We start from the raw sequence: 21908 nt of genomic DNA, 5'->3' as shown, positions 1-21908 counted from the left end.
TCTGAAAATATATTTTACGTTCTGAATTTAAAGTTTAGTAGAAATTACTACTATAAATACAATAAAAGGGTGTGACTTCGCAGCCAGTAAGACGCAGGTGGAAACCAGTGAGAATTTTATTAGATTATATTACATGCTTTGCGAATTACTATGAGGTGCGAGATTGTTCTTTTCCGAGCGGTGGTGGAAAAGATGGCGGAGGGGTGATGTCAGTGGAATATCCTTAATTCTGTTTGTTGTGGCAGCGACAGTATAGCGGAGGTTGATCCCTCTCTGCTATGGTGCTTGTATGGTGGAGTTCTTCTCACGATGTGAGCGTCTATGACCAAATTTTCGAGTGTCTGCCGGTGTCTGCCAGGTCCTCATTGGAGACTAGACTTGTGTATTCAGGGTTGCAAAGCTTTCTGACCAATCACAATTATGCAGCGATCATCCAGCCAATCGTTGCACTCGCTTCTTAGAACAACGAAATATGTATACGCCTTTAAAAGTGACTTTTGCTTGATGGATATCTCTGAGGTCGTATTGTGATTACGGTACTTTTTGCCTTCCGGTGATATATTTTTTTTCCGTGACCGTTTCGCAACAAAAATATATTCTGTCAATGCAACGGTGAATCCTTGCCTTTTTTCTAATCGTAACGAGGGCTTTGTGTGGTCCCATCCTTTACACTATTGTCTAGTTTATCCTTATTGATCAATGTTTCAAGAATGAGATACCCACATTTTTTTTATTAATAATACTTTTAGACCTTTTTATATTATTATTTTTCTTTTGAGCTAATAATTATTTTTGGTAGTCTAGGAATCTTAGATTTAACGCAACTGACTATGGTAATTCGCTAAAAGAATTTGGCGACTATTAATAAAACAAAGTAATTAACCATTATTATATATATTAATTTTGCCGACCAGAGAATGTATTACTAAAGACAAATACTAGATATAGTCTGACAAAAACTATTTCATTCACGAAATGTGAATCTCTAATCGACTACTGATCGATCAGCGAGCGATTAATTTCTTGCCGGCTGACTCATAGGGGTAGCTGTGTGGTAGGTAGTGCCAAAATTTCCGCACCTATGCCAGTTATTCAATTATAATACTGTGGTATTTAAAGTTGCGGAAATTTAGTTTTATGGTATTCGTTTTTCTGCAGTATTATTATGAAATATCTGATTTTAAACACACAATAATAAGCTTAGATATGTCTATATTCAAAACCTACTAAAAAATTAGTTGTAGAAAAAAATATGTTTAGCCTTAATAAATTAAAAAATTGTTGAACATCTACAACTGATCGACCAATGAATATGAATACCTTGCCAACCGACCCAGATGTTTATTAGTGAATTTATTTTTCGACTGACGATAGACAACAATGCATTTTTGCAGCTTAAGTTTGAGTTTCTTGCTCCCAACATTAGAAGCCTTGTCTGTTTTATTTGTATACATCCTATACCTTATACCTTAATCTTTCAGTAATATTACTCAATACAGTTAAAGGCATATCAAAACGATTTTTTTAATATTTTTAATCAGTGACAACAGATGATTTTTTTTTACTAACTTTTATGTAACTAAATAGATATTATAGAGCACAATTTAACTAGTATTTTTCAATGGTTATAATTAGGATTATTATAGGGCTGTCTAAATATGAAGTACAATATTAGAAGGGCATATGTCTCATACGGACGGTTTCAATGGATCCTTTCTCAATACTTGTCCGACGAACAATATTCAAATGGCGATATAAGGCCAGGCAAAGAGTTAGGAAAGCAGCTCGAACCTTCCCCGGAGTGTGGGTGGTGCTGATGACGGGGTTTGGTGTGAGGACTTGGAAACGCGCCTTCCTAGCCCGGCTTTATAATACAGGCAACAGATGTCGCAACGGTGCCGGATGGCGCTAATGCCCAACACTTAAAACACACACACATACACACAACCCGATAGTACCTATTACTACACTTTTTACTATCGATGGGACCACCCGACTGATCGATATTGAACACTATTCGATGGGGGTCGTTAAAACAATATCATTTTTTTGTCGAATCATATGGATGAATTTTATGATTTCATCAAGGCATTTTTTAAGGTTTTGTAGAATAGTTTCATATATAATATATATTTGAAACTTTTTTCCATCTAATATATGCTGATAGCAATGTCAATAATATAATGAAAAAAAATGTTTAATTTAACAAGTACTTTATTAATTATTATATTTTCATCATTTTTATTCAGTACCAAACCTAAGTTATTACCTTAATCTACAACATTTTCAGTTTCTTAATATTATTATCTTAGTTCTGAATATTAGGCTAATTATTAATAGAGGAAACGTTGACAAAACCCTCTTTGTGCATAAGCTATTTTTTTATTTTAAGATTTAAAAAAATAGTTTTAACTACAAATTCTCGTCTCCCTCAAATAAAATCTAAAAAAATATACAATAAATATATTTTAACCAGTGAAAATATCATTTATCTGGCAGGTGCTACTAAAATTATATGATTTCAACATTTCCATATTTAGTAATATTATATATATACATTTACATACTAATCATTATTTATTTATGCGATGCATAATTTTTACTAGTGAAATCCAGATACATTTTTGTTCGTAGATATATATTTCTAATAGCGAAAATATAATTTAACTGATACGCAATAGTGAAATTATATGCTGTTCTAAAATGTCCATGAAACTTTATTTAACAGTTGCGAAACGTCCATTTTATGTTCAAAACCAAACATAAAACCAACTTTGGGGGGGAAATTAGCAGAAGAAGTATAGACATATCGCATCTCGCATTTTGCTTCATAGTTAGTCTGCGCTTGTGAAATGTGATAGCTATCTTTACCCATATTAATACGGATTTCTATTATGAGAGTATTGGTTAAAGTGTATTCAAATTTTGGTCAATTGGAGGGCGCAAAAACAATTGTCACTTCTCAGAAGTGAAAAATTCACGTCAAAAGCAATAAAACCGAGCGTTCCCACTGCGATGGCGACGACACGATTTTATTACTTTTAACGTGGATTTTTGCCTTCTGAGAAGGGATAATTGTTTTTTGCGCTCTCATATTGGACAAAATTCGGTTTAGATGTGCTTCATACGACTCTCACTTATTGCGTGTCGTAATATTATTATAAAAATTCTTAATATGAACGATAGATAACCGAGCGTTTCCACTGCGACGGCACGATTTTATTGCTTTTGACGTGGATTTTTGACTTCTTAGAAGGGATAATGGTTTTTTGCGCTCTCCTATTGGTCCAAATTTGGTTTAGATGTGCTCTATTTGATTTTCACTTATTATTAATCATAATATTGTTAATCTTAATATGAACGCTAGATAACAGGGGTGCTACCTTGAATTTGACCAGAAAAATACATGTCATTTAATGAAATACTATGAATTTTATCGCAATGAGTATTTTCTAGACCCCCAACTACACGCACACAAATAGCACGTTCCCAATTTACCGTGTTATTGGGGGTTCTACTGTACTAACAAATTAACAAACGTGTATAAATGAATTCTCTACTCAAAGGGTTAATAATAAACCGTATACAATTAAAAAAAAATAACTTTGGTATTTCAAAGACACTGTTAATATTTAAATCAGAGTTTCTCAAACTTAATTAACTCATTGCCTACATATTTAGTTTGCTATATTTTGTTGTTTGTCGTTAAGTAGCTTTGGTACTGGTTCTTCAACGCCACTTCCGCTAACATAACATTAGGCTTTAAGCCTGGTCTACACGTATCGTTTTATTTTGTCAGTCTTACATGATCATGTCAGATTTGTCAAACAAAACGTTACGTATGGATGGACGGCAAGTTTGACGTGTTGTATGAACTAAATGAAGTTTGACAAACTCCCAAAATACTGATGGGCTGGAGCTTTGTGTACATGCAAGTCTGCCGATTGCTTTGTTACAAAACTATTATGGTTGATGTCGCTTTTTGTCCGTGATCGTGAGATAATTTTAATATATGAATCGTAAAAACACGTGAAACGATTTAAAATGTGTTTCTACTATGAGGATTAGGATTAATAGAAACTTGATGAAGTGCCGACCATTGTTAACTCTCAATCAAAATGTGTCTTACATTGTGAAACAATACTTTTCAGAATGCTTTTCTTATGATAAAGTTATTTATCCCAAAAAATCATAAAATCATAAGACACACAGAAAAAATACGAGTGATAAAAATAATTCACTCTGGTCTTGAATGGCAAGTTTTCTATTGTTGTTCTTGAAATTTATTTTCTAAATATCTAGAAAAACCCTCGCCGAGATTTATCCGGCGTTATCGAATTTGCGTGTACAGGGTGGATGGAAAATTACTGCGGAAAGGTGTGAGCGGGGTGGTTGGAGCGCCAGCTGTCGATCGGGCCACGCCAAAGATTGGAAAACTCGAGAAATATTGTCGAACAACTGGATGCCGGCTCCTCTGGGTACCTATTTGCTTCAAGGTTTATACATTTATTCTAATGGTATAATTTAAAAATATATTAAACTGCACAATGTGCTTAAAAAAATATTCTAATAAATAGCTAAATATGTATCTTTCAATACAATATTTAAGATTGTGAAGCATATTTTTTAAACCATATATTGTGCATGTAATTGTACTAATTGGTTCAGTCATTTAAATATTAACTATATTAATATTGTTTATTAATACTTTAGGTGTTCTCAAATAAATTCCAAATTTAAATAAAAAGTCAAAACAAGTTCACTATTTTATATCTGATCGTTTCAGATAAAACTATAAATCGAAACACGTTTTATATACACGAGAGGGGTAATTTAATTGAACGCCTATGGCAAATTGGTCAATTTGCTCAATGGAATTGCACAAATGACATACAATTGTGCAGAAGAACTATATAATGGATTGGACAGATAACTATCTTTTTGTGTTACATATATGACGTCTAAATCAATATTAGACTTGTTCAATGCTATGCAAATAAAATCGTATTTTAAAATAAAATTCTTATTTAAGCATATGAGGTGCTCATTTACATTTATGCTCAAATTTGTATTTCAAGATTATTGTAGATCTCGAGAGTCTCTTTCTATTACGTCAGCTGCTCCACAAAAATCACAGCTGACAATAATACAACTTGACGCGCCAGCGAACACTGCCATTTCAAATTTACCGCCTGAAAACGGCATCTACATTTCTCTATATATATATATGTACGTTAATAACTGTTATTAAATTTTCCTGTGTCTATTTGGTTGCAAAGTGACACTTTTCGTATTGTGAATATGTCGCGATCATTTCAATATTTTAATCTAAAATAAAACTGATTTTAAAATATTAATTATAATTTACAATAATATAAAACACTAGACAGTAATAAATTTAAAATAATACCAAGCAATCATTTTGTATTTTTTTATTTTTATATATCTAATTTCTATTTTGTTTTAAAATACTAATCATAATTAAATAATTAATATTATAATTATAATTAATTGATTAATTTGGTAACTTGGTACTTTTTAATAGTCATTGATTGTGTTTACTTAGTTGAAACGCATTGGACTAGCGCCTGTCATATTTCAACAAAGACTTGCAGAGTGACATATAATTTTAAATGTCTTTGATTTACATACTTTGATTTAAATGTCTTACTACTAATTTAGTAGTTGTTGATTGTGTTTACCCGGTTGTAATATTTTAGCGGAAGACTTACAATACATAAAATAAAAATAAATATTACCCATTTAATATACCATTTTTAAATATTATAACACATTCATTGGCGTACAACTCTAGTAAGATTATACACGAGCATATCAAGGACGCTCATCGCTTCGATGCCCAAATCCCCTTTTCCGTAAGGCGATGCACCGCTGGTTCTCAAATAAAACGAACCCTTAACATCCGAGTCCAATGCGAAGCCCATGTAGACAATGCTGTTTCCCGCACAGCCTCCGCTATTGAACGTTAACCACTTGTTACACAGCAGCGCTGGAAAAGCTCTTGGATGGTTAATTGATTCTGCGTACATTTCCCAAGAGCGAGAGTGGGAACAGTACGAGTCGTAGCAGCCCGGCTGGTTCCCACCGTTGTTAGGAAAGAAGTCTGCATCGCCTGGAACGATTGAAATGATATTTCAATTCCAAAGATAGTATATTTATCTCTTAACTATCTACTCATAATTTAAGAGTGCAATGGCTTTAGTTGCAGCAGTGCTTACAATATCTATTATTTATTAGAATCTATTCTTGGATATATAGATTACTAACCTATCTTATGATCATATCCATAAACTCCTGCATTTGAGTGTATTACATCTATGAAGACAGCATCTCCTTGGCTCAGTCTATCATCAGGGGCTTCGAAAAAGAAGCAGGGCCCAGCTGGATCAAGACCAGTTATCCTAGCTATCTTAGATTTAGTTAACTTTTCGTACATCTTTCCTGAAAATCCAGCTATATGAGCACCAAGACTGTGTCCAACGATGTGAATATCTTCAGCTTTGATACCCACTGATAAAAATTGCAAGAGATTTATAGTTTGCTTGAATTGATACAATAATCAACTTACTCTTTGTCAATTGAGCTAAGACTCTTCCCAGTTCTATTCCTATATAATATACATTGTTGGTAGACAGCAAATAGTATTTTTTTATTAGCGTTTCAGAATTGAGAGATAATACATTGTATCCTCCGTGGATGATCAATTCTCGTACCATGACTGAGGAAGCAAGACTTTCTGAGCTAGATAGGAATCCATGGATGAATATCACCAGAGGCAAACTTTTATCAAAGAGATCAGATTTTAAGAGAGATGAAGCAGCTCTTTTTATTCTGAACGATTTCTGTAATGCAGTAATTTATAGATTAAATCATTATAATTACTACTATAATAAAAAATACCTTATTTAAGCCTTTCCAAATATCCAATCTTAAATGAGTTGTATCTGGGATTATTTTATTGTGATTCAATCCTAATTTTATTTTTATATCAGAACCTAAATACATATTCTTATTAATATTTTTAAATAAAAAGTGCATATTAAAAATACTTACAATTGTATAGAATAGAAGATTTGATCGATCTCTCAATGTTTCTTGAAAATGCTTTAATTATCTTCTCTTCCTTTTCATCTAAATCATTAAGTGTAGCACTTGAATTTATGGTTAAAATAAGCAACACAAATGCTATTTGAGACATGCTGTTCAGTGCACAACTATGTATATGTCAATGGATAGATAAGTAAAAGAAGTGTACATTTTATTGGCCTTACAATTTATTTATCAACAATTTTAAAATTGCATCGTTACATATCATTATCATTATTATAGAATACATTACATACACGAGTATTAAATTTGCATAATAGGAAGTCATACAAATAGCGCAGCTGTACTTACACACCTGTTTCATTTATCCAAAAATTCCACTTAAAAAGCTGCCTTTTGTCGTAGCTTCCACTTCTTCGTGCTTTCCCAAGCCATAAATAGACTCCCTGTTTGTTTTCAAGAAGTATATTCCTTTCTTACTCCTATCCACAGCGTATCCCATGAACACTTTCTCTTCATCATCGCAGCCACCAGATAAATAAGTATCATAGCCATCGCACGGAACAGCTGGAAAGGCTTCCGGAGATAAGATCGATTCACTGTAATACTTCCATGCTCTGCTATGACTGCAAGTTGGAGATACGCAACCAGGTTGATTCTCTCCTTTATTCGGATAAAAATCGATGATTCCTATATACAAAAATACACTATTAGCACCTAGAAGATTTAAGCCAGTAACTATGATAACACACCTGTCGGTTCCTTGAGCCCTAAGATGTTACCATCTGTGTGTATAACATCGACGAATGCTGCATCAGTCTTTTTGAGTCTCAAATCGGGTCTTTCTTGAAAGAAACACGGACCGGCAACGTCCAAACCCGTTATATGATCTATCTTTTTTCCTGTCAAATTATGAAACGACTTTCCAGCAAATCCAGCAATGTGCGAACCCAAACTGTGTCCAACAATGTGTATTTTCTCAGGATTCACTCCACCTTCTACTAATTTAACCAAAACCTTGCCGAGAGCCCCTCCGATAAACTGCACCAAAGTACTAGATCTCAGATAGAAGAACCCTATCATACTACTAGAATCCAAAGCCAAGATATTCTTGCCTTTTTTGGTCGTAAACGCTTTGATCACTCTTTGGGCCCCTTCGGCTATTGGACTGGATGTAAAACCGTGAAGGAAGAAGACTGTAGGAATTTTAATGTCAAAGTCTGGATGTTTTAGTAAGTGTTCGGCAGCATCGCTGAGGTTGAAAGGTGTCTATAAAATGTTAATATATGCTATAAACAATGCGCACAAATTAGGTATTAATTTATAACAGTACCGATACTGATCCAACGTTCAATTCCAATTTCAGTGTTGATATATCCGGATCTGATGCGCTTAGCGCTGCAAATGTGACGCCAAAGATTGCCTTGAATACATCACCTGAAATATTAAAAATATGATAAGAATCTTCTAGGTCAATGGTGATTTTGCCTTTTATTACTATAAAAATGTGAGGTCAATACAAATTTATATTTATATATATAGACATACCTGTCTTACATATATGGGAGTACGTAAACTATGGAATTGCAATTAATTGGTAACAAAAAAAACATATCAAGCTAATCAAAGTCACTGATGTGAAAACGTTCCATATGCATTTTAGTTTAATAAATAATTAATATAAACGAGAGTTATTTATTTATTTTATTGGAAACTTTATTCAGGTGCAATAAATGATAACATGTTCTCTATGATTTACAATATTTGCAGTAGTAAGTAATATTTTTTATAAATTATTCTGTACTATAACTACTTTATCTTCATAGTGACAGATTTCTTTAAGTCCAAGAAGTTTTCATAAGTAATTATTTTTGCTTGTCTAATAAATGTTTAATTAGGAAAAGTTGTTTATCGAAACCATCCATAATTTTTGGGTTTTGTCAAAATAATCTGTACTTAAAGTATGTCCCTCCCTTGAATTTGCTAAAATATTGTCGACATAACAATTAAAAGAGCAGATATGCTCATATGTGCGAATAAACACACAATATATTAATAGTGCCAAAGAAATTTTCACTAAAATCGTTGGACCTTACTTTAACATAGCAGCATTCGAGACGATAACCACCGTTTCCTGGTATACAAAAGTTTCTGGGTATACACACTAATCTGATAAAAGAATCTAGTTCCACAATGAATCATTTGCATGAATATGAAAACGAGAAATGGAAGGGACGATAAATTTTCTCTCATTCTTTAATGATATATAAGCTGCGGTACTTAATCACTTCTATCATAACTTCTGTCAGGACTTTAGTTAGACTTTATAACTTGAGCTTGACCACAGAACTACTACTATGCATTTTTGCTGGAATTAAATATTTAAGTTAATTTAAAAGATCAATGTCTGGTGTTATAAAATATTAATAATTTTGATTCCATATTTATTTAATGATTTTTTTAATAAAACAATAAATATGGAATTTTGGGTAATATATTAGCACAATATATTTTTAATTAATAAAGATTATTACAGAGTAAATAGCAACGAGCATAAATAGTTGAAATACTATTTTGCCTTTCCCGCCGGCAAATTATGCCTAATAATAATTAAGTCAAACTAAATGAAGCAAATTTCTGTAACTGTAATGTCAACGTATGAATAAAATATTAAAAAATATACTTTTTTATAAAAATAATAATTCATGAAAAAACATATTCAAAATCAAAATAAAAATCGCTTTTTTTCTACTGTGAAAATATTATAAAAAATATTATAATTTTACTTTAAATGCCATTTTATTTTTGAAAAGACTTTAAATTAAGCTCCATTTCTTTAGCTTAGGTATTCAATGATATACAAAGTATATTTAAATTATTAGTGACTAATATATTTAAAGCAACGAAGACTGCTACAGGGTAAATAGCAACAGTTAGCTAGGTTAAAACTAAGTTGGAATACTTTGATTCTTCCGCAAGCGAATTTAGTCTAATAATAATTGAGTTAATCCAAATAAATCCACAATTTTTCTGGAAATATAATGTCAAATTGTAATTAAATTAATAATAAAAACAAAGTAAATTAATTTACTTTTGCACTTTCTTAGAAAAATAATAATTTATTAAAAACATCTTTGCAAAACTGCTATTTTTGCAATGAAAATATTTTTAAAGTTATATTTGTAATGATTTTTTTTTACTTTTTCACTGCAAATTTTCTTCCATGAAAATATTCCAATTTTTTATTCTTCGTTATATTTCACTATTTGTAAAAAATGGTTAGTCATATAATATAAAGTAAATTCTAGCTTTACCTTTCAAAAATATAACTTAGAATATTTGATTATGTGTTTAAATATGAGCTAATGTATATCATGAAATGTTTAAATTCTTTTTACAAAGTTATTTTAATTTTTGTACATTGGGTAAACCTGTCAAATAATTATGTAACTAACTAAGAATATATTGAGAAACTTTGTAGCGATGATTGACCCTAAGTTTAAGTTAAAGTCCACTGATTATGAGCACAGAAATTAAAAGTGTAAATCTATAGATTTCAACATTAACCTTAAAAAATCTAATAAAATTTAATAACAAATTGGCTGCCACTTAGACTCTTTAAACCCTTTTCTTAATGAGCTTTGAAATGCGCCAAGAAAAAACACAAATATCCTCGCATCAAATAAGCTTTATTTGAATTAAACTTTGTAATTATCGGACGGCTACCTTGAAATTTGATGAATTGGAGACAGAACTAAACATAACGCAATTATATTTCAAATTGCCTAATCTCTTATTTATCAGAGCCGTTTCGATTGAGCAATTCAGCTTCGCTGACAAACAAAGCAAAGACCAAATCCACTCGATTGTCACAACTGTACACAATTTGTTAAATTATATATTTTGTATAATAAACTGTTATCAAACAGCTCTTTTAAGGGCTTCCAACTGACTATAAAAGTCTCACCTTTGGCCCCCAATCCTGAAATAATCACAAAAGTAATAAACATTGTCAATACAATCAATATGATTGTCTACGACTGATTAGGTGTTGTTACAATGGTCGAATTTTAATTAACAAAAAACGCCTGAAAAATAGTAGTATTTTTAAATATATTAATTTACGTACACTTTTTTAGAGTTGAGGCCACAACAATTTTTTCGACTGGATGTGCCACGGTAGATATCGCATCTTCACCTATATTTTTAACTTGCTTAAAAATGTTTTGACCTGCCACTGTGGCAATTACAGCTAAAACGCAGAGTAAGAAACGCATCTGAAATTAAAAGAAAATATATACTTACTAATTAGTTACCTTCAATTACGCTTGTTCTAAAAAAAGTTAACAATACTAATTTAGTGCGACTTGTCACGCGATTGACTTATAATGTAACAATACATTTTAAGCAGTGATGACTAAATAAATGTAATGGTAAAAATAAATCACCCCTTTCTTATTTTAAAATCTCAATAAAAAATCAAACCTCGATCTCACAATATCCGGCCGACTTCTACTATAAACAACAATTAACTGACGGAATTTTCTCAGCGATTGTATTTATATATTGGAGATACCGGCCTTGGATTAAATATGTACGCTTAACACGTACCAAGATTAATCCTGAAATCCTTGTTTAGAAATGCAATACAACACAATATTGGATTATTTCACATTGAATATATTTTTTTCTATTTATATTACTTCTCTTTCTCAAAAAATAGTATACATTGTAGTATACGTCTTCAATTTCAGTGATCAAACAATAAAATAAAATATAATATTACCTGAATTTAGTATTTATACGAGGATGAAAATTTCAAGGACCACTTGTGGCACGCGAGCCACAGGTCGTCAAACACTGCGTTTGACGATGCGAAATAATTCCGCGAATGAATCTTATACACGCATATGTTAATCATAATATATATTATATAAATTATAAGGTGCTTCTCAAAGAATACAATAAATATATTATATCCAACTTTTATTTAAAAATAATAAATAATTATTTTTATAATATAAAGATAATTTTTTTTACAATCATGTTTTTTAGCATTATTTTCGTTCTCTATTCTTTATAATATTTTTTTTAAACATGTTTTATATAAAATATATTGACAGTTTATACACATATTTAAATAGATTTAAGAGTAAATTTAGACTTTATAAATCAACGTTAACAATTTTTTTTTTAAAAATTGCTATTATTAAAGATTTTGAACAGATTTAAAATTATTGTTAAAAATTTTGAACAACTGATATGGCAACTACGTGGCCCATTTTTTCAACCATAGTGGTGTCATATATTATATGATAATATCTATTTGAATATCTATTGTGATGCTTTCAATTTATTCCGTCTATTGTCACGTACGGTCGGCACTGGCCGACATAAAAATTGACAAATAGACTTATAGCACTTTTAATGCGATAGAAGGTCAGGGTGTAAATTTTATTAAAATATTTTGAAACAGCTCTTCTTTAGATTTGTCGATGTACACTGATATATTTACATATGATTCATTAATTATTAAAACAATAATTAATGACTTTTTATCAAGGTCTGACAAATAAATAGCATGTGTCTTACATGCACATGCTATTTAATTAGTCAAAAATCGTAGAAAAAAATAGGAATATAATGTTCATAAATGCGATAATTATAAATATATATTAAAATTTTTCCGCGGACCACTAAAATTCTCTTGCGAACCATAAATGGTCCACTAACCATCGGTTGGCGACCACTGCCTTAGAAAGTCGTGCTTGAAAATCCTGCTTCTTAGCGAGCTTGCCAAAGACAAAGATGTTTTCGGCGAAAGCTGGAAAAAATCATGTAGAATGGTGCTCATATATTTTAAGTGTGCACAATAACTGTTATTTTAATTATTTGTTTTAAATGATTATTATTATTTGTATAATGACCATCATGACGCATTGGGAAAACCTGTCAAATCATGATGGTCAGATTTGTAATAAATATATTTTCCTTATGAAGTTAATGTTCCAGCACTGACTTATTAACTTCTGAAAGTTATGCTATGAGCTTACAATATTCAAATTTGTGTATCTGCTGACGGTTTGAGAATCGCTAAGCACAAATGATAAATTAATTAGATGTCATATATAATACATTATATAATATTCAGTAATTACTATATAATAACTAATGGGCAGTTAATAATTATTATTCACACCTAAATCATGATAAAAAAAATTGAGAATTTGATGGGGATATTTCCCCCCCCCCCCTTGTATTTGATCAGATAAATGCATGCCATTTAATGAAATACTATTATATTATTAATTTTATTAAAATCAAAATATTTTTTAAACCCCCCCCCCCCCCCCTACTGAAAAAGCTGAACTAACGTCCCTGTTTCTAAACCGGAAATTCTCGGGTTATTCCTCAAATAAAATCTAAACAAACAGTCTCGAACTGATCCCAAATATATATTTTTTTAAATATATTATTTCATTGAAATCATGTTAGAATATATATTTTTATCAGTGAAAATATAATATATATGTACGTAGTATATATACATACATTTGCATGCGATGTGTAAATGTTATGCCTGCACTACACTCTCTGGAAGTTGTCCTAACCGAAGTTACAACTGAAGTCGGCCGAAATCTACGACTTCGAGTAAGCGACAACACTGTCGCAAATTTCATATGCCGTCCCGACGGCGGCTTCTGTCACGTACAGCCGGCATATTTGTGCGCGATCAAAAAAAGTGTCATATAATCGCAATTTTTAAATTGTCATATTATTAAAACTACGCTACTGATAATTATAATAGTTTGTGTGGGCACTCACCAATACAATATCAATGAAAAATTTTCGGTCGTGAATATTCAATTTACGCAAAATCTTTGTCGGCTTTTGCAAAATGCCATAAGGCATAAAAATGATACTTCAGAATACGAACACCACATCTGTGACTATCCTAGAATTTGTCGCCATCGATTCTAAATAAGAATTCGTTATGCTGTGACATTTATATAAACTGATCTAGAAAAATACATAAGAATATTCGAAACAATTTTTTTTAACAAAATAAAGTACCACTAATTATTTAATTTTATATGAAAAAAAATATAATAACGATATCTGTTAGAAGAATATACTATCAAAAATATAATTAATCATTTTTGGTGCCCTAAAATATTCAAAGATGTCAGTAAGAATCTATTGAAGCTCAAGTTTCATAAAGCATGTTAACATGCGTCCCACTGTAGCATGTGGTATTATAACTTGACCACGTGACCACGATGCAGCGCTCGTCATGCGTGTTAACCATAGGACGCCTACGCGCATACTGAAATTGAAGCGAGTTACTCGTTCTATCTCAGTTTGCGAACCATATCATTATCTCTCTCACTCTCGTCACTTAATAAGCGAGAGACCGAAAGGGGAAGTATATATATTCTCCGTTCTTGGCCAACTATTTTTTTTAATTTTTAACAATACTAACATCCGACTTGTGTTCTTAATATTTTGTAGACATATGAGGAATTTAAAAGCATCTATGAGTAATCTATTTGACTTGTGCAGATAAAGAATGCTACAAATGGGACTAGTCTTTTTAGAAATCGCTAGTTAAAAATGATTATGACGGTACTGATGAACCGATTTAAAAGAAGGTGACTAATTTAATTAATAGTAGTGGGAATCACTGTTTTTAAGGCCATGTTAATATGGTAATAATCGTGGAAAATAATATTTATAATTCATCATTCATTGCTGTAATCTCTATGCATAAAACCGGTCGTTCAAGATATAGAGAACACAGTAAAGACTCTTATATGTTCATCTATACCCGCACAATTTCACTGTGGCGCGTGTCAAAAAACGTAGTACGTTGTTACGTTTTACGTTTTACGTTTTGGCGATAATGCCGAATTGCCGAGTCAATTTGTCAGCCGCGCCAGGCCTGGCTTCATTACCGCGTGTCAAGAGCACTGAAACGGGGGAGTTGAAGGTCCTGTCTCCTCCAGACGCTTTTGATCCCTTCCTGACACCGGTTCGGGGGTACATTTTTTCGAGTTTCGCAGCCTGGTGCTGGCTGCGGTGGTTGTGTAGTCGCGAGAAAATTCGTTTGTTGTGTGGAGGAAAATGTGTGCCGGTGAAACCTTGCTGAAATTTTCTTATCGTTTTATTGCGATTGTTTCTTCGTGGAAAAGTTGAATGGATAATTTAAATATATCATGGAAAAATAAATTGCTAAATATTTAGTAATTATAATTTCAACTTAAACCTGCACTATAGACCAATAGTATCGGTGACTAATACCTTTGTTATTTGTATTATTATATAATTATAATTCTGATCGATCATTACAGATTTGGTTCACCTAGATTATCCAAGACTTGCGGATGAATATATGATAAAATCAAATTAAGATAGGTCGTGCATATTAAGTAATAAAAAATAATGAGTTATTTCAACGCATAGAGAATATCATGTATGTATATAAAAAAACTCAATATTACTAAAATCTTAATTCTTAAATGATTTTTTTCTTAATTTTCCAAAACAGGTTTGACCACTCTGTTACAGTTCTAACGAAATTATGTTAACTTTAGAAAAAAAAGTAATAAAAAATGCCATTTTAATATGTATGTAATACAAATTAGAAAATGACTAGGGAAGTAAAACATTAAACGGTTTTATATATAATGATTTATCGTATACGGTTTTATATTATATATGATAATTGCATTTAACACTCATTTAACGGAGAGTCTAAAAATGAGTAAAAAGTTTTTAGAAAAAATTTCAGGCGTAAGAATCCAAATATGCTATTGAATCATAAATATCGGTGACAAAACTAGCTTCGGCATATTATATACATACGGGTTTTAACCATCTAAGACTAAAAAAGAAACTTCTCTGTTAAAATGGAACACCACCCTGAGAAAACTTTTTGCATAATTAATCAAAGTACCAGCCACGAAGCAGAAACATTAAAAGTATCCATTGCAAACGCAACGGGCATTTAAAATTGACATTCAAATTTTAATTCGTAATTAGCTTTTACAGCCAACTAGCTTTTATGTATTATAATTGGCCGTTCCACCGAAAGGGGCGAAAAATTAAATCTCCTATGGATAGGGTCATACTGGAACACTTCTCTGACACTCACATTTGAACAACTTCAGACTTTAACGCAGACTTTGAGCGCAAAAAAGTGTACCATTTTAGGCAAACACATACATATACGTGCTATATCGTATTAAAATATAATATCGTTAGAAGAAATCTGAGCTTGGGTGTACACACACATATGAGCGATATTTCTAACATTATTTTACGAAATCTATAAGCTAAACTGTCATTTCTTTGGTCATTTTTGTTCTTGACAGTGAGTTATAATAAAAATAATAAATAATTAATTTACATACTGAAAAAAATCAAAAAATATTTTTCACGTCATTAGATAATGCCTCGCATGTTTCAATGTCTAACTCAAAATAAATAATTGACATATGTCAACTGATTTGTATCTATTGACCTTTTGTACATTATATATTATAGGCCAAATGTCATTAAACTATTTAAAATTAAATTGCTCTTGTATTTTTATTATTGTTTTTTAATTATTTTTGACATTATCGGTATTTTTATCAATTGTATAGAAATGTGTTTGAAAAACATATTTATACATGAAAACTAATAATTTGTTAATGACCCCCGATTTCATCTTCACAAAGATGTGCTCTTTCATTGCTCAGATTTCTCCATGAATAATATTTTACAATTAAAATTGAATAATTAAAGCTTATTGACAAATACTCTGAAGCCGTAAGATCACATCAGAATTTCTGAAAATTATTAGGAAGCACAAAATGTGCATATTCTAGTTCACACTATACATATTTTTCTGGATGCGACCTAAGCTAGATCTTACACTTTATATGAGATTATTGAACGCTGAAGCAAATACAATATCACTATTTCTGAAGCAGAACTTATTTGAAAAACAATGGTGCAAATAAAATTAATATGGTTAACGTTCTGCTCCTTTTTACTTTCGTTATTATTTGATTCCTATGCATCTATTTACAGTTGTTAAATTTATAAATGTGAAGAAGTCAAGTCAAGATCAGTTTCAATTGTATATTGTGGCAAAACCGAACTAGCAACTCAAAAGTATTTTTTCATAATTCTGGAAAATATATTATATAATATACATGCCCATATATTTATTTGCATAAATGTGTTATTCAAAAAGTCTAGACTACATCATCACTGCTACCGTCATTCAATGGAATTAACCTGACCATTCCGAATCACATTGAGCGACTGGTTCGGACGTTCTGACGTTTCAATCAGACCACATACTATACGCATATTGAGATTATATCAATATACATTCAAAACCGAAACGATCTACCTAGTATAATTGCTGAATTTACAACAAAACCCCTAATTATTTGTTAATCTAAAAAAATAAGATAGTCTCCGTCTAATTCTCTGGGCGCCCGCATTAGCCCGGATGCTCCCGAAACTTTTATAAGGAGACAAGGACGACGAATGTAATATATATTTAATTAAAAATATGTATATAAACATATTGAAAGTAAAAAATATGCAATTTTTTACGAACAAACATTGTCAACTGGTGAACAATGACGTTGTGGGATTATTTTAGCGGTTAATTAGTATGCGATCGAACGCACGCCATTCACAAGAATCGTTCAATTTACATTAATAACATACTTTTTATTATTGCAAATATTTAAATTATAGAATAATCTTAAGAAACACAATAAGTCGTTTTATTTTAATTTCAATATAATATTTAATAACTATTTTTTTGTGTTCTTTAAAATTAAACATTATATGCTCAATTTTCTACTTTTAAATCGTATCGCTTTGTATGAACGGTGTATAATAATACACATAAACAAAGGAAACATATTTAATTTTAATAATAAATAATAATAAAAATAAAAATTTAATTTGCTTCATTGCTTTCCGAGGCACTGGTAATGCGTTCTGTTGTTTCGACCAATGAAAAATAAGCATTCAAATATAAAACAAGATGGCCGACAGTAACGTGACAACAGTTTTAAATAATTATTATTTAGTAATAAAATTTTGCTATGCGACCATAATTTTCATTAATTCGTCATTTGACTGAATATAAATAATCGGATTGCAAATTAACTAGGTGTGTTATAACTATGAAAATTAAATATATACATACTGTGTAGAGGATTAGAAGAATACATTAATTAAACTAGATAAACAATCATAATGAAATCTTTAAATTTTGAATTCTTGTTGACGGGCTCTAAGGCCGAAAAGTGAGTTTTTTTTATAATACATAAACATTATCATTGCTTCCCATTTAATGCACATACACGTTAGATTTGACTAAACATGTAATATATATATTTAGTACGTATGATTGAGGTTAATTTCAATCAAACCGTATAAATGCTAATAAAACGTATTTTTTTATCTATTGATATTTGCGGATACTATCTTTCACAACGATCGCGTGACAATGATTGTGATACAATTGGTTATTTATCTGAAGAAGTTTGGTTACAGCAAAATAAATCCAATGCTCCAATGATTTTGTTAATATTTGACCAACAATCATTTATCACTGTACTTGTAGTGCAGTCTCAGTGGAATGTTTTTCTCTGAATCCCGATTGCTGTTCAAACATAATGTTTAAAGAAATAATAAAATCCTTTAATGATCCGTTTTTCTATAATTAAAGTTTGATTACTTTTGCTACTTACTGAATTCTAATGTTTGTGTTAGTTGGTTATGATTTTGGAGAGATGTGATGGTCATGGTTTTGTTATTTTCTGTTGTATATAGGAGAGAAATTAATTATATGAGATTTTGCAAAATCGCCTGTATGTTTGTGTGTGTGTTTGAACATTGACATAGGAACAATGAGGTGGCGACCTATTGGTCGTAGGTCCGCTGCCAACGAGATGTAATATCGGCACAATAACGCCGGCCGGCCACCCGACGAATTTTGATTAAGTGTCGTCCGCAAATGTCCGCACAACGAGCGCGTTAAGCGACCTCACTTTTCGGAAATTCCAATGGCCACAACAATATTGTACATACGTCGATACATAGGATACATAGCCTTGCGTAAAGACAAAGGACATTCGACTGATGAATAATTTAAAATATGGTTGTAAAACAATTCGGAAAAAAACCTTTTCTAATCCCAAGCTTTCTCATTCGACAACAGTCAGGTACCTTATTATGCGTTGGACCGTAGTTTAACACATTCTTACATAACAAATGATATATTTAGCTTCTAAAATGAAGTCCGGATAAACATGTTTTTTACATATTGTATTCATTTTCGATCCATTTCACTGTATTAAAAAAAAACACACTAAGCTTAATCTTGCAACTCATTTTAGAGAAACGTGTTCTTGATTGTTTTTATATAATATAAGGTTTTTGTAACAATATTGGCTTAACCTACTATTTTCTTCGTACATTGTTATCGCAAGATTTAATTTGAAGCAACAGATGTCGATATCAGCACCCTAGTGTTTTTTTTTCTTAAGATAGTATCTGCCTCTATGACCTTTTCCTATTGAGCCCAAATTTACATCTCTATTTCATATTTAGTGGTGATAAATAATTTATCTTATGTTTCACAGATACATTAAAATAAATTGAAGCATATTTATTTTCGAATTGCAAATTGTATATTTTATTACTTACTTGCCTATTTTTTAATAATTTATTATTATTATTATTAAGTACACGCCTACGCATAAACATATCTAGTAATATAATATTTAGAGTGGTCGGGGGGCGCAATTAGCTCGTGTCCACGGGCACAAAGCGGGCCTCTGCTTTGGAGCCCGCTTTATCGGCCGCGGGGGGTGACCTCTTTGTCATGTTTGATTAAAAGCACCTATCAAAATCATACACGCAGGCCGAAGCCGCCAATTGACAAAACAATTTATTTCGTTCGGCTGACATGTCATCGGCCACCGGCCAGAGGCGAAGGGCCCCCGAATACCACAGCATCGCTGTCTCTGTGACTATTAGGCTGCGATAGAAATATTTTCTTAAATAATTTTAACTTAAAATATTTGTATTGTTCGTTGCAAAATAGTATCTAAACTAATGTCTAATGTCAAGAAAGTGTGGCTCATGTGCCGGATGCGGCTCTTATAGCTCTTAATAAAAACTAATAAGCATTTCAATGAGATTTTCTGTACTTCTCCACTTGATACAATTATAACTTATTATCAATTTACTTTAAGTTAAGTAACCATTACAAACTTATATTATAATTCAGCGTTTTGAAGTCGAAGATGTGTGATTTTGCAGCCCGGCTGGTAATAGTTTATTCGGTTAAGTTGTACAATTTACCAAAAAAAATAGTGTCGAGTGGAAAATATCATGTAGACTGAGCACTGATGGAGAAGTGATATCCTCTGGATGATCCACTAAAGTCTCTCGTGTTTGTTATTTGTTCTCGTTCTCGGTCTGGTTGTCTATCGTCTCAAATCGTGTGATTAAGTCTGACTCTCTCGTCTGGAATCGCTTGATCGTTTGCTGATATGACAAAGTGTCCGATTTTTTATACTCTTGATTCGAGTCGTCTGTATCGAATCAGAGATGCAAAAATTGGTTGTCCAATTGCATCGCTTGCATATTCGAGCAACGAAATAAGTTCACGCTTTGAATAAGTGTTATTGCAAGATACACATTAATGCAAGGAATAGCGGTTTTTACGCCACATTACGCTGTTTTTTGTATTAGTGATTTGGATTTATTCGCACCTAGCATATAAAGGGTTAACCATTTTAACTAGTTTTTTTATATAAACATATAAAAAAAAATTTAATTAATTATTTACTGTATAATTGACGTGACTTTTTATGAAAATTAGTTCTGCACTTCAAAGGTTAAAAAATAAAAATATTCTAAAATGTCTACATAATTTAAGCAATGTCTACATAATTTAAGCAATTTTTCTATGATAACTATACATATAATAACCGTTTTAATGCCGTGAAGACGCCGGTGTCCGCATACGAACGACGACATGAATGCCGCCAGAACGTGGGTGTCGTTCCTAACTTTGTCGCAGACCAATAATATATTCGATAAATATTTTTCTTAATATATATATCACTGAGCATAAAGAAAAAAATAGTGTGGTTCAAAATCACGCCAAATTTATCATTTATTCACATATGGCATTAGGATTGGCAAAATAGTTCTCAGAATAACAAAAAAAATCGTCAATATGCAAACGCTCTATTATTCTGAAATGGAGATTTGTGTAAATATGAGTAAAATATAATTATGTTCATGAATTCAATCTTTATTATGTTTTTTCTTGCCTTAAAAAATATGCGGCATGTACTACTATCGACATAAAATACTGCGGCACGGAAAGGGTTAAAAATTGCATGATTAAGTTACTCAATCTATTTTATTAAGGATGTATAGCGTTTGTTGTACTTCTTTATTATAAATTAACATAATACTTTCACCAAAAAAACATGAAAAATTCTGACGTACAAGATAGATTTTTAAAAAGTATTTCATATTAATTTCAAATTGTTACTTTAAAAAAATAAGATGTCTAATTTTAATAATATGTATACAGTGTTTCTTGATTTTATACACGCAAATATAATCTATATCGCTAGATGAATCAATTGATTAACCTTTTAATTGCCGAAATTCAATATATCTGCTTTTACTACTTTGGCTAAAATAGGGTGTTTTAAGAGGATTGTTCTCCTCAAAAATTTTGTTCTCCTTTTGTCCCTCTTGAACAATAATTTCCGAAATAACATTTTTTTAGCTCC

General features: G+C 31.3%; 3 protein-coding genes across 3 annotated transcripts in view; 1 reads left to right on the top strand and 2 right to left on the bottom strand.

Moving 5' to 3' along the window:
• The window catches only part of nvy (CBFA2/RUNX1 partner transcriptional co-repressor nervy), a 131213-nt gene that overhangs the window by 106148 nt on the left and 3157 nt on the right, over positions 1 to 21908 (top strand). The gene's annotated exons all lie outside the window — the stretch shown is intronic.
• LOC148231733 (lipase member H-like) lies at positions 5796 to 6737 on the bottom strand. The gene is made up of 3 exons (XM_088193559.1): positions 6590 to 6737; positions 6289 to 6531; positions 5796 to 6133 (listed from the first exon to the last, which is right to left on the bottom strand). Exons 1-3 carry the CDS (start codon positions 6735 to 6737, stop codon positions 5796 to 5798), a joined length of 729 nt encoding a protein of 242 aa, XP_088049685.1.
• Positions 7278 to 11658, bottom strand: LOC148231732 (phospholipase A1 VesT1.02-like). The gene is made up of 5 exons (XM_088192224.1): positions 11554 to 11658; positions 11198 to 11345; positions 8402 to 8505; positions 7821 to 8337; positions 7278 to 7758 (listed from the first exon to the last, which is right to left on the bottom strand). The coding sequence occupies exons 2-5, from the start codon at positions 11343 to 11345 to the stop codon at positions 7433 to 7435; spliced, it is 1095 nt and encodes a 364-aa protein (XP_088048350.1). The 5' UTR covers positions 11554 to 11658; the 3' UTR covers positions 7278 to 7432.

This window comes from Plectrocnemia conspersa, unplaced genomic scaffold, assembly GCF_051122295.1.
Source record: "Plectrocnemia conspersa isolate PC_06_02 unplaced genomic scaffold, ASM5112229v1 ptg000009l, whole genome shotgun sequence".
NCBI lineage: Eukaryota > Metazoa > Arthropoda > Insecta > Trichoptera > Polycentropodidae > Plectrocnemia > Plectrocnemia conspersa.
This window is presented reverse-complemented; position numbering and strand designations above follow the sequence as displayed.